Below are 14,722 nucleotides of genomic sequence, written 5' to 3' on the forward strand. Positions count from 1 at the left end.
TCTTGCTGCAGATACTGTAGAAACAAACAAAACAATTTCTTCTTTGAAAGAAAAACATATGTAATACAAATGTATCAGTCATCTACCTTCATTTTTTAGCCTGGTGACTGATCTTCATAGACACTGTGCAGCAGTTTAGCTTCAAGGCGGTTTTGCTTCTGATAAGAATGCACATATAGGCTGTTATAGTCTACTTGTTAAAGTAATTTACTATGCTTTAGTGACTGATGTATTTAGTGACCGATGTGTGTTTGTTAGTTCTCTGTTCTGTCTTCTGCTTTCCTACAGGGGGAGCTATAGGCTTAAATTCTGAATCCTGAAGTGAATTCCTTCAAGTGGTTTCATGCAGTTCATATTTCTGATCAATTTCTGGGGTGGGTGGGGGGTGCTCTTAACATGACTTTGGTTAAATCATCCACACATACATCATTAGGCAATTGGATGGATGGATAGATAGATATCCTTCCAGCATTATTCCACTGTTCCAAAATGTCATCCCCCCCAAGAATCCTGCTAAATTGTATTATTCATGATTCTGTACATTTATTTTTTGTGCCAAACATTACTTTCCTATTCTCTTAAAGGTCTTTTTTTTGTTGTTCCTTCTTCAGTTCTCCTTCATTTTTATTATTAGTGTCCAAACTGAAATTAATACATTGACAACCCTGTTTCTACTTTTGAATGCTCCTTGTCCACCCAAGAGGAATGTTAAGTCTATTATACCAAATAACTTTTTCAACACACCTGTTTACAGAAACTCAGAACTTGTTTAGGTTTTTCACTTTGAAAATCCTAGAGGTTTATGATACTGTAGTGCTAAGAACAAGAAAATGCCATCAGTTTACATAATAAACAATAAAATAATGATAACCTTTTGAGAATGATGAGATAAGAATGCTGTGATTGATGAATAGAAATCCAGTAGAATGAGATGTAAATTGACTTGAATGGTGCTTACAGTCAAAATACAGTTAGGATTGCAGCCTTAATGTAGTATTAATTGAATGAGAGCAAATTACACAAATAAAAGATAACTGATTACCTGTTACCTTCTGAATACCATATATTTTATAACTAAGGCTTTGGTTTTTAATAAAGAAATAAGTAGCAGTATTTCTGGTTTGTACATGGCCTTAGGATTTTCAGGTGTCAAAAATGACCTGAAGGCATAAAGCAACAATAAATTAAACAGTAAATTAATAGAATATAAGTATTAATATAAATTTTTGATTATGCAATTTCCCTCCAAGATCTAAGTGGCATCAGTTGCTCAGGTAATTAGTCCAGTCTTTTTGTATGACCCACTGTAACAGGGTTTTCCCATTCAATTATATGCTGTGACCATGATATAAAAATTAATAGGTGGAAGTTTACAGCCTTGAACTGAGCTAGTGTGGTGGGAGACTTGTATGTACAAGATCATATCTTCATGGCCTAAATAATTGTTTCTAAGAATTGCCAACCTGCTGGAGGAAAAGGACTGAAAAGTCTTAAAGGAGATTCTGAATTATGATTGTGTTTTTAAATCCTACAGTACAGTCTTGTACATGCTTTCCCAGAAGTAAGTTCCTTCAAGTTCAGCAATATTTGATTTCAGGTACCATAGGATTACACTGCAGGGAGGCAGGAGTTATTGTACTTTGGTCACTTATTTGTGTTGAGGATTTCTTGGGTGTGGGCAACATGTGTGCCACAGGTACCTCTCCAGCTGTTGTTACAGCTTCTGTCAAGGTTCCCTGTTCCCCACTACTGAAGATGCAGTGAATTTTTGATGCCATGATAATTGCTTTTCAGCATGTAAACAAGACACAAAAAGTTGCTCGTTTTGCTTGTAAGTAAAATTACATTTTCAGGAGCTTGATTACTTTAAAACAAGACACTCCCCCCCCTCCCCGTGTAGTTTGTTTACGTGGAAGGAACAAATGATTTTCCTACTACCACTGAATTAAAAATTGCTACCTGTCTGACTGTAAACAAAATGTGTGGAGCCTGTTTGTGATTTTGTTGCCACCATTGGCAGTGAATTCAGCAGGGTGTGGTATCACCCTGAGGGTTTTTAGAAGGCTACACTGTGGATCCCTTGTCTCTGGAAATTGTCTACCACTCCTTCAAGAAACAAATGCACACACCCCCCCCACCATTTTACTCTTATTGTTTAAACTGTTCACTCCTGTTCAGCAATGCTAAACACAGACTGCAGCGTGAGTGAAGGTTATGTACTTAGAGTTTTTCCATTTGTTTTGAATAAAGGGATGGCTAAATCTTCACAGAACTGAAAACAATGTTTTCTTGAGATTATTTTTTATTATTTTTAATACAATTAATCTAATTTACAATCAAAATATTATACAATCAAAGATAAAGAAATGGGGGGGCAGAAAAAGAGGGGGTAAAAAAATAAAAAAAGGGAAGAAGGAAGGACAGAAAAGGGACAAAACTTGGGCCGGTTACACACCGGCACTTTAGTGCTTGACGAGCACGCACTAGGGTTACAAAAGGGCGGTGCTTTTGCACCGCCCTAACCCTAGTGCGTGCTCGTCACGCACTAAACGGCGGCAGCCCTTCCATACAGCCGCCGCCGTGAGGACGTCACGGCTGCGCTGCCTCTACATGGGGTGGCGCGGACGTGACGTCCTCAATCCGCGGCAGGGCACCTAGGGCGCCCTTTCCATGGACCAGGAAGGAGCTCCGTTTCGGAGCTCCTTCCTGGTCCGCGGCGCCGCTTTGCTTCACTGGGCGCAGCCTTCAGACGGCTGCGCCCAGCGAAGCAAGGGAGAAAGGGGCCAAGCGGCTCCTTTCTCCCCGTCCCCGCCGCCGTGGGGTGTCCTTGGGGCTTGATGCCCCAAGGACACCCCTTTTCAGGTTGCGGGGAAGCGGCGTTTTGCTGCTTCCCCGCAGCCTGAAAAGCGGCGGATCGGGGCCTCAGCGGCTGCCGTTCTAGCAGCTCAGGCCCCGATCCGGCAGGGAAAGGGGCGGGTACACCCCGCCTCAAAGAGGCGGTCTGTAACCCACCATAGAAAGGAAAAAGAAAACCCATACATAGTAGGGATCTGACCTCCCCAATCCTGACTGTAATGAAAAGAAAAAGAGAAAAAATGTATTAGGCGGGATATAGACCGCCAAATAGTATGTATACAATACGTACTAGGGTTAGGAAGGGGCGGTGCTTCCGCACCCCCCTAACCCTAGTACGTATTGAATACGTACAAGATGGCGGCGCCCTGTTCATACTGGCGCCGCCATCTTTACGTATCAGACGCTGAGCATCTGTACGTGTTGCAGCCTTTATGATGTAGCGAGTGCGCCCCTGGCGCCTCGCTACGTCACAAACGCAACTCAAAAAGAAGCTCCATTTTGGAGCTTCTTTTTCGGTCCACGCGGGAGCCGCGCCGTCTGAAGGCTCCAGCTCCCCCACGGACCTACCGGCGGCGGCGGCAGAGGTCTGTACCCCGCCTTAGTTTACCATTACAGATCTGACTAAATAATCCTAAAATTACTAATAACAATATCTTCAGATTATTACAACATTAGATTTCTTATTGTTCAAAATGTCTATATAAGGTTTCCAATCTTTCAAAGGGTCTTCAATGGGTTTATCTTTTGGAACCCATCTTAATTTGGACATTTGAGGTAACAACTTTAACAATCTATTCTTCCATGATCAGTACTTCAGTTCATTTCCAAGTTTGAGCAAACATATTCTTGCTACTGCTGCTATATATCAAATAAGTGATCTATGTTTACTATCCAGTTTTTTCTCCATAATGCCCGACAAAAACATTTCTGGTAACATTACAAAATTTAGCTTTCAATTTTTTGTATTAACATCTAAATCTTAGGCCAGTAATTTTTCACCTTCTTACAAGTCCACTACATATGAAAAAGGTGCCTTCCTTTTCTTGAATTCCCTAACATTGATTTGAAATGTTTTGGGCCATTTTTGACAGTATATTTGGCTTCAGGTATCATGTACTTTTACAGGCTTACCTTCTGTCCTAGAATCAGAAGCTATTTATACACTTTTTAATTACATGGTGATCATCTTTACACAACTCTAAATAAAACTAATTTTCTCTAACCTCTGTGGCTGCATTTCTCTTGCTTTGATTAAATTTGTCTTCAGTTGCATGCAAGCAAACCAATTAAGATCTTTGCCTCCCTTAAGAATCTCTTTCTTGATTTAAATTTCCAGCTATCTTATTTAAAATACAAAAGATCATCATAGAACAACCATCTCTAATTTTTAATCCATTCTTTCATTTTTTAAAAAAGGCTTCCTGAAGTGAGATGGCCAATACTCCAGGAGCCCTGGTGGCGCAGTGGTTAAATGCCTGCACTGCAGCCATTCACTCAAAACCACAAGGTTGCCAGTTCAAGACCAGCAAAAGGGCCCAAGCTTGACTCAGGCTTGCATCCTTCTGAGGTCGCTAAAATGAGTACCCAGACTGTTGGGGGCAAATTAGCTTACTTGCTGTTCACCGCTATGATCTTTGGAATAGCGGTATATAAATAAAACAAATTAATTAATTAAAATTAATTAATTAATTAATACTATCTTAGGAAAAAAGTCTCTGGTTTTAAACACATTGCATAAATAATCCAGTTTGAAACCACTTTAACTGCCCTGGCTCAGTGGTAGGGAATTCTGGGAACTGTAATTTTTGGAGGCTAGGAACTTTGCTTATCATTAAGCAGTGTTGTAAACTTTATATGGGTTTCTTTGCTTGCTGCCAGATCTAGAAATCTCTTTTTGCCATTGCACAAAAGGTATTCCTTTTCTCATAATCGGGATCTTTTGAAAGCGAAATAGGCCTGGACAAAACATTTGCCTTATTACTCCAATTCTACCCAAAAGGGGCAAGTTTAATTTCTTCCATTTAGTCACTTTCAGTTTCTTTGCAGATGTTTTCATAGTTTTGAAATAATATCATGAATTTAACTGCCAAATATTTAATCTCCTTTTTTCTACTTCAAAATTAGAAAAAAAGCAGTTAATTGTCCTCTTCTGAAGTAATATTTTTAGTCAGCAATTTTGTTGTGTTCACTTCAAGTCTGGAGCATGTCCCAAAGACCTTACTCTCCCCCCCCCCCCCCAAAAAAAAAAGAGGCTTCATTGAGTCCAGTGGATTTCATGTCATTATCACACAGTCATTTGCATAGGCTCTCAGTTTTTACTCTCACCCCATAGATTCTGTCCTTGAAAGCAATGTTTTTCATATTGGACTTTCTTGAAAGCTTATCAGGGTTTACTGATTTATCTACACTGTCCAGGTTTAGCTGCCAACACAAATGTGACTAACATACTAACCTCAAGCAATGCCAACAAAGATAAACTATGGATGAAACTGAAGATCAGTAGAGGTCAACATGTTTTTCTGAAAGCTGGTTTGCCCAGCTTCTCTCTTCTACTATGGACTGTAGCCAAATATGTTTTCTCAAATGTGCCCTTGATTTGTGCAGGACAACAGTGGGTCACAATATGCCATCAAAGATGGCTGTGTACTCTTGATTATACTCCAGAATTTAGCAGAATATACAGATTCATTAGTAGATGAATTGGCATAGTAAGAGTTCCCTGAGTTAGAAAGTCTGTAAGCCGAAAATGTTGACTACTTTGAATATTGTATAACTTAGTAAACACAAGGTTTTTTTTAAATGTTCTATGAATGTGAATAACATCTCTTTAAGATATCTGTGTTTTACCAGATTTTTGTTGTGCTGTGCATTTCTACAAGATGTGTCAGTACTTGTAGGTTGGGGGAACAGATCAAATATACAAAGAATGCCTGTGAAAAGGTGTCTTTTTAAAATGGCTTTTAAAATATGAACAAACTGACTACAAACAAAACTGAGCATTCCAGAAATATTCATTATTGTCCTCCAAGTGGTATATTTTAGATGACACTAATGAATAATTAAGGACTAATTATGATTTTTTTAACTTCAGACCACTTTTTATGTGACTAATTGTTGATCCTGCATGCCACTTCCACATATAACAACCTAATGTGGGAAGGTGGAAAATACTGGTGAACTGAATCAAGGTCTGCCTGCACAGGTGTTACTATATGAGCAGTTCTTCCCCAAATGTTGCATGTTTTCCAAGCCAGAGAATGGCATACAGTCACTTCTCTGTATCCATGGATCTTGCATCCACAGATTTTAAAACATTTACTACTCCATTGTATACAGTGGGACTTAAGCATCTGTGGATTTTGGTATCTGCAGGAGATCCTGGAAGCAAATACTGTACCAGCAAATACCAAGGAAACCATTGTATAATGTTTATACCTGGTTCCTGAGTTCTTATTGATATGCTGGTCTTTCTAACAAACCTGTTTAAATGGAATCTTTTCTAAATAATGCCCAAATAGTTCTAACAGTAGAATATTACATACCTTTTTCTTGAGCAGAAACTAAGACTTTTTGCTACTTCTTTGTATCAATAGTCTCCCCCCCCCCCATTTACTTTGCTTGTAGGAGAGAAATAGTTATTTTCTTGCTCTGAAACAGCTTTAAGAGAACCAAGGCAGCGATACATCAAAGAAGCACAGTAATAGAGTTCAGTAATAAATGTTGCAACATCTGATCTGGACAAGAAGCCACAGTCAGGGCACAATATGGAGACTCAGAATGGTTTCCCATTGGCAAGGAAGTCAGACAAGGCTGCGCTTTATTATTTCATCTGTTTAATTTATATGCAGAACATATCATTTGGAAAGCTGGATTAGACTCAGAGGATGCAGCCAGGAAAAATGAATGAAGGAACATCAAAAATTTAAGATATGCAGATAATACCATATTGTATGCAGAAAATACCAAATAAATTATTGATATTATTGCTGATAAAAGTTACAGAAGAAAATGCAAAAGCAGGGTTATAGTAGAATATTAAGAAGACACCATAATAACCACAGGTGATTTGCATAACTTTAAAAGTAGGCAACAAAGGCACTATAATAGTGAAATTTCTGTATTTTGACTCAGGTCTTTAATGAAATGGAGACTTCTGTCAAGAAATCAGAAGAAGGTTAAGGCTGCATCTGAACTGCAGAAATAATCCAGATTGACATTTCTTTAAGTGCTGTGGCTCAATGCTGTGGAATTCTGGGAATGGTTGTTTGTTGCTCCGCTCTGGTTCTGCAACAAATGACCATTCCCAGAATTTTATAGCACTGAGCCACGGCACTTAAAGCAATGTGAAACTGGATTAGTTCTGCAGTGTAGATGCAGCCTAAGACTTGGAAAGGTAGCCATAATACAGTTGGTTCTTCTTATACATGGATTTTTTATACACGGATTCAAGCACCCACAGTTTGAAAATGTTCCAAAAAAGTATAAATTTCAAATAGCAAACCTTGATTTTCCATTTTTTATAAGGGACACCATTTTTCTATGTTATTATATTTAATGGGATTTGAGCATACATGGATTTTATTATACACAAGAGTTCTTGGATCCAAACCCCAGCATATAACAAGGGTCCACTGTAGAATGAAATAAAATCCACAAATGTAAAGGCATATCATTCAATAAAAGGTCAGAATTGTACAGGCCATGTATGGGTGTGACAGCTGGACAGTGAAGAAAGTTGACAGGAAGAAGATTAATTTATTGGAGACATGCTGCTGGAGGACTTTTCTATGGATTCTATGTGCTGCCAAAAAGACAAATGAATGGGTCTTAGAGAAAATCAAGCTAGAACTTTTTCTAAAGGCCAAACTGCGTAAATTGAGGACATAGCATGAAACAACGTTACTCATTAGAAAAAACAATAATGCTCAGTAAACTGGAAGGCCATTGGAAAAGAGGAAGACCATATTACAGGCAAATTGATTCAAACAAAGCTATGGCCCTTAGCTCACGTGACCTTTGCAGGTCTGTTGATGACTGAGGTTCATGGAGTCCTCTCTTTCATAAGGTCACAATAAGTGGTAGTAGACTTGACAGCAAACAACAACAATTGGCAGTCATGGAAATGATTAGGTTCTGTTTGTATGCCTGTGCAGGTTGCCTCTGTCCCTTTTCTGCCAAGGCAGCATTCAAATAATGCATACTGTAATTGTATATATAAATTTTCTTCTGAGAGTGGCAGCAATTGGAGATCTTGCCAAGCACTGCATGATGAGAATGACATGATTACCCTCTCTTGGGCTCAAATGCTCAACCAACCCCCCCCCTTTCTCTCTCTCTCTCTTCAGCCCACAATGAAGAGGAGTTCACATTTCATTTCTGGTTTTGTGTAACCACATCCTGTGGTATCATCCAAACTGAATCTGTCACCAACTGGAATTTCTTTGAAACAAGTCACCTTGACAACATCTCCCCACCAAATTTGTGGTAAATGGCCTGGATCCTCAAAAATGTTTTGAATTACATCTTTCACAATTCCCAACCCTTAGCGATGTTAAGAAATAGAAACATCTGGAGGGTATTGGATTGTGTACCCTTGCATGGAACATAATGTTTGAATAAGGGCAGAAACGTTTCAGTCTTATAGTCCTGTTTGCATGATTTCATACACATTTCTACATAGGCAATGAATGTGGACATGCTGTCTGGAAAGGGGGGGATGCATACAGTTCAGTTGATAAATATTCCGCTACTGGGCTCTGGCAGTTATGAAAAGGGACTGTTTAGAAAGGTTACAGCAAAGAATCATTGTTTAAAAACATTTAGGGCAGTGCTCTTTTAATACTTTATTTAAAAAAATAGTTGTCAAGTTTTTAAAATTAAAATTTGTAAACCTCATGCTCTCCAATTGTCCCGGTTTGTCAGGGACAGTCCCAGTTTATCTTAGGTCATCCCATTTTTTCAGCTGCTTTTAAAATGTCCCAGTTTCTCTCTCCTCTTCTTTCCCTCCTTTGTCTTCAACTTATTGCTTCAAACAGAGTTCAAAGTGCAAAATGATTTGTACTTAACCTGAGAAAGAGCACAGAAGGGGGCAGAGTCTTGCCCTTTCCCCTTTGCAGAAGGGGAAAAAGCAGGAGGTCAGGCAAAGGCAAACTACTGCAGCCTCTCCTGGTTTGTGTGCTATTCATTAATAAACTTTGCCATGTTGCTCATATTCTGGTCTTGCTTGTCTACCTGTGTCCCAGTTTTTATCTGTGAAATGATAGAGACTGTACCCCATAGAAGAAATGGCCCTTATAGCACTGGAGTACAATATAACTGCTTCAGCACATCAGTAGTCTGCTTTAGCTATAAAGAGCTTGTCTCCCAGTGAGCTCCAGTTTGTAGCAATTCTTTAGCATTCTAAGAGGTTGCCTGCACAGGTGGAAAAAATTGGGAAAATCCCAGTTCTGTAGGAAGACACAACATGCACCCTGTTTCACAGTAAACTTGTTTCTTTTAGGCATTAATACAAATGTTACAAACTCCCTTTTTAAAACATGTATGCCAAGATTGGGGTGATATCAGGCTGGTTGAGCTAATTGGAGGGCAGGACTAGTCTGGCAAGCTTGGTATGTATTGCCTTTTTAGGGCTTCTGAAATTAATCCATATTTAGTGTTATATTGTTTTATATACTTTCATACCTGACGTTGTCCCTCTGTATTTGTGGGGTTGGTATGCCCAGCCACATGTGTTCTCCCTTGCTTATTCACTTATTTGCTCACTTGGTCCGGCAGCAATTTCTGCAGTGATTCGTCAAATTAAATGTGTTTCCATGTTTGTTCTTGCTTTCTCTGTGAATGTAGTTACACTCTGAGCAAGATAACTTGTAAAAGTTCAGGATGAAAAGATGTGTCTGTATTTCCCAGAACTGTTGTTGAACTAGAATGCAAATTGAAAGACCAAGCTCTTAAGCTTGCTTTTTGGTTCTTGTACACCCCAAGATGTCTTGCAAGGCTTAGGACTGAGCAATTGATATCTTTCATTAATTGATATCATGTTAAAGAGCTCTATGTCTGTCTAATGGAGAGGTGTGACTTAGACACTAGGGAGACTTCAAGCCAGCTGTCACAAGTCAGAGATTGTAAGGGAGGGGGGTTGCAGGGGATCAGAAAACATAAAAAGCAGGAGTGTATGTCTGAGGAGAATCAGAGAAAAGAGGGAGAATTAGCAGAAAGAGACCTCAAAGAAATAGGTATAAGTGGGGTTAAAACCAGCACTTTCAGAAGGAAGGGGCCGAGGTTGTGTGTGATGTGATAAAAGAGTCAGAGGAAGTAGCAGCTGAAAGGGAACTGCTTGTTATGTACAGTCAGCCCTCCATATCCACGGGTTCTTTATCCGTGGATTCAAGTATCCACGGCTTGAATATATTTACAAATATATGTAACTTCTAAAATATAAACCTTGGTTTTGCCATTTAATCTAAGGGACACCATTTTACTAGCTATTGTATTTAATAGGACTTGAACTTCCATGGATTTTGGAATCCACAGGGGGTCCTGGAACCAAAGCCCAGTAGATACCAAGGGCCCACTGTAAATAGCTAGTGTGCTGACACTTGATATAATTAAAGGGTTACTGAGTCTGAAATAAATTAAGACATCTTATACTTGTTACTTCGATTAAAATTACTGTTTGTTTTCATATAAACACCAAGACAGTCTGTGTGCTTTATTTTTCAGAAATACACTACCAGTTACACCAACATATTTGGTTACTGGAGTAAACAGTAGGGTTCTTAGACCTGAGACACAAAGGGGGTGTCTGGTGAAGTTAAGTAGGAGAAAGTGCTGAGGAAAGGACAAGAGCAGGGCTTTTATTCAAGGTGAGACTGAGAGCCAGTCTAAGAAGGAATAAGGGTCTGTCCCTGCCTGTCACAAGAGATAAAGAACCTCTGGCTGTCTGGATGTTTTAGATTCCCAACTCCCACAATCCCTTATCATTAGCCAAGCTGCTGGGGCTTCTGGTTGTTGGTGGTGATGGTGTGAGGGAGGAGGAATCATCAAACATTCCCTCCCTTGGTCTTGTATACACAGTGCATCTTGCTTAAAAATGAGTTTGGCCAAAGTGGTTTAATGGGATGACTTCTAACCCAGAATGTGATCACATTTTCAGAAGTCCTTTTCTGTAAATCAGTGGTTCTCATCCTTTGGTCCTCTAGATTTTTGAGACTTCAACTCCCAGAATTCCTGAACAATGAGCATACCGACTGGGACTTCTGGGAACTGAAGTCCAAAACATCTGGAGGCCCAAAGGTTGAGAACCACTGCTGTAAATGGTACAATTCTAGAGTCTTGATTTTTTACTCTTCATCTTTAGACAAACAGGTTCACAGGCCATCTATCTCTCCAGCTGGGCACCTTCAAAGTATCGCCTAATGATAATGATCATAGTAATGAATGTACTATTATCTATAGCTACGTTCTGTTTTTGCTCAGGCAGTTCTGTCTTGTTAACTGGAAAGTTTTAGAATCAAATCTTCAAAAACACAGGTTGCTTTTTATATGCTTCTTAGCAAAGTGTCTGAAATTTTTCTAAAGGAAAAAACTTGATTTATTTTTTGTGGATGTGGGTGTGGTGGGGAGTGTGGCCCTCCAAAGTCTCCTGGGGTGCTAATGCTTGCTCCTAGCCTTCCACATTTTTGCACCCCTGATTTAGTGAGTCTATTCTGCTGGCGACTATGGTGGTAAGGCCATAAATGCCTTCCTTCCCATATCAGACAGGTTAATCTGAAGACCTACCCACTCAGAGCAGTTAGTTGCTAGTGAAATGCCACTCTTCCCTATAACTAGCATAACTAGCACCAGTTTGCCACTAAGTTCTTGTGAGTATTTGGTTATGTGACTGTCAAGAGCAAATAGCAGATAACATCATTAAAGGCAAGATGCTCAGGTTGCAGTTACACTAGTGAAATGTCTCTTTGTTCGTTTTAACATCTAGCTTACTTCTTTCAGTATTTTGTGGAATAATCGATGTGTTAGGTCTTCAAAAAGAGCCTTACTCCTGTTTAAACATTTGGAAAAAATATGATTTTTTTTAATGTGGAGAAAATGGCATGTCATTATTTTATTTGTAGCGTTGATCATTTTGTCCATTTGAGAGTACGTTCGTACTTTTGGGAGAGGCAGTGAATAGTTCTATTGTAGTTTGATGAACAAGTAAAATGTATTTCAAAATTATGTTTAAATCTTGCTTTGTCAACATCCACAGTGCAGAAATAATCCAGTTTGACACCACATTAACTGCCATGGCTCATGGAATTCTGGAAATGGTAGTTTGTTGTGGCACCAGAGCTCTCTGACAGAGAAGTCTAAATGTCTCACAAAACTACAATTCCCAAAAATTCCATAGCATTGAGCCATGGCAATTAAAGTGGTGTCAATCTGGATTATTTCTGCAGTGCAGATGCAGCCCTTGTAAAATGTGACTGCATGTTTCTCCATCTTCTATTTCAGTAGTGCCCTTTGTTCTAGGTGCTTGGCTCCTGTGCAGTAATGTAGTTCCACTAAAAGAGATTGTTACTCAACAAGGTCTTATATACCATCTCTAACAAACTCAACATGTACCTAATAGACTGTGCCTCTCAATTTACATGTAGATTTGATATGTAGTGTGTGATCATGTATCTGTATTATATATTTAATTTAGTCACATAAAATGCATATACTTTCATTATATTTAGGTTAAGCAGTTGGTGGCTGCTCCTGCTAGCCTGAGTTTCCAGGTATATGCTGCTGCTTCAGAAAAAGAAGCTTCCAAAAAGAACGTACTGAAAGTTGATGAGGTAAGATTTGTTCCCCTTTGTAAACAACAGGCTGAGAATACCCCCCCCCCCCAGTTTCTCTGGGTAGATTCTTAATAAAGATGGTTTCTATTTCCTGTTATCTGAATCTTTTCACACAAAGAAGGGTTTTGCAGTGAAGAGTATTGCATAATGCTTGTTTATTGTACATTAAATATGGATTGAGAGCTTCCCAAATTCTTAGTTTCACTGCGAAGTAAATAACTGTGTGCTGCTTTTCACAGCTTTCACTCTATACTAGTCCAGCAGCAAAATCAAAGTATGTGGAAGATCCACGAACACAGTTGGAGGAAGGCATTGGTCATGTGCGGCACTCCTTGGAGCCATATACAGGCTGGTTTCAGGTACAGTAGTTTGTAATCCTGAGAGAAGTCCCAGCAACTGAATAATTCATGTCAGCATATAGTTTTTACTCCATAAATTGTGATGGAGATTTTTTGTGAATGTCAAACTTGGGGACCAAACCTAAAATTTAAAATTTTGATTTTTGTATACAGAGTTAAAGCTTATGGATCAGTTGACCTTTGTCACTGTGGCCCTTGTCACAGATGGTAAACATCTAGTTCATGAGAGTTCTGACCAACCAGCTTCTCTCCCAAACATATTCACTTGCTCAGTGCTAGAGAAAGGCTATCTTTCACTAGCACTGAACAGGAAAAGACAAGCATTTTGTGCAAGGAGAGATAGAGACAGAACAATCACTCTGTCTCTCTCATCATGGAGAAAGAGACTGATGCCATAAGGGGAAAGGGGAGCTTTGTGTTGCTCATCCTTGCCCTGTGCCTACTGGTATTTTCCTCTTGTGCATGGGTAGTAGCATAGGCCTGAAGCCAGATATAAGGAAAATTATTCATTTGCTATAATAGGTTGTAAAATTACTACATAACAGTTCTCACTGAATATGTAGCAAGTCTTAAATCTTGTTGTTTTGTACTAGGTAAATATGTCAGTGTTCATGCTGTCTTCATAAGCTGTTTATTTTATAGCTGCATGGTATTAGCCAGTTGTTTATGAAATTGATTTAATGATTCAAAGGATGAAGAGCAAACCAAGTCAGGAAAAAAAACACATTCAGATTATATTTATACCTCAGTTAACAAAGTAGATGTGTTCCTGGGATTTACTTCTTTAGCGGAAACCTTGTTACCAAAGGCAGAAATTACAGTATGTGGAAAGAATAAGGATAAGTTCCTACACCATTAAAAAGAAGAGCATTTTGCTATGTTTCAGCAAATCTTTTATTCAAAACTAACAATATGCACATGTGAAATGAAACAGTTAGGTCAGACAAGCCTTGCATGAGTAAGCAAAAACATTTTGAACCTTCTAGAGGTCATTTCAAGGCTTATTTTAAAAATTATTCTGGGGTGACTTTCTTTCACTAGTCTCCACTTTTCTTTTGGTTTTTATTTTAGAAATTTAGAAATGTTTGTACTGTATTGTGAGAATCACTGGATTTGATTCCTTTCTGTTACTGCCATTCGGTTGGAAGGCTGGAGCCAGTGTGTAGTTAGCAGTTCTGCCCCTTAATTATACTATACATTGACTTAATATCTGCAAAAGTTCTATTTAATTAGATTGGAAGTAAATGTACAGTCACTTTTCCTTTCTCATGGACTTGAGATCCGTGTTCTTGCTTATACACAGAGGGGTGACCTCCGTTAACCCCAATGGGGTGTGGGTAGGCTTCCCATATCCCGCCTGGGGGCAGGACTTTCCCGATTTGGGGCGGGTCCGCACGGTCCCGCCCCGGTTTGGCCCCGCCCCTGGGACTCCCCCCCCAGCGAGTCCTCCAGGCTTGGCTGGGGCTTGGAGGACGGCTATCTCCCAAGCCCTAGCCATGCCCTGGGGGCTCCTCCGCAATCGCGGAGTCCTCCAGGCTTGGCTGGGGCTTGGAGGACGGCTATCTCCCAAGCCCTAGCCATGCCCTGGGGGCTCCTCCGCAATCGTGGAGTCCTCCAGGCTTGGCTGGGGCTTGGAGGACGGCTATCTCCCAAGCCCTAGCCATGCCCTGGGGGCTCCTCCGC

General features: G+C 39.7%; 1 protein-coding gene across 1 annotated transcript in view; it reads left to right on the forward strand.

Annotated features, from left to right (window-relative positions):
* The window catches only part of APOO (apolipoprotein O), a 33,098-nt gene that overhangs the window by 1,653 nt on the left and 16,723 nt on the right, over window positions 1-14,722 (forward strand). Inside the window, exons 2-3 of the mRNA XM_042458752.1 lie at window positions 12,576-12,677; window positions 12,920-13,039. Of these exons, the coding sequence (XP_042314686.1) occupies window positions 12,576-12,677; window positions 12,920-13,039 (222 nt within the window). The remainder of the gene's footprint in view (window positions 1-12,575; window positions 12,678-12,919; window positions 13,040-14,722) is intronic.

Source organism: Sceloporus undulatus, chromosome 3 (assembly GCF_019175285.1).
Source record: "Sceloporus undulatus isolate JIND9_A2432 ecotype Alabama chromosome 3, SceUnd_v1.1, whole genome shotgun sequence".
NCBI lineage: Eukaryota > Metazoa > Chordata > Lepidosauria > Squamata > Phrynosomatidae > Sceloporus > Sceloporus undulatus.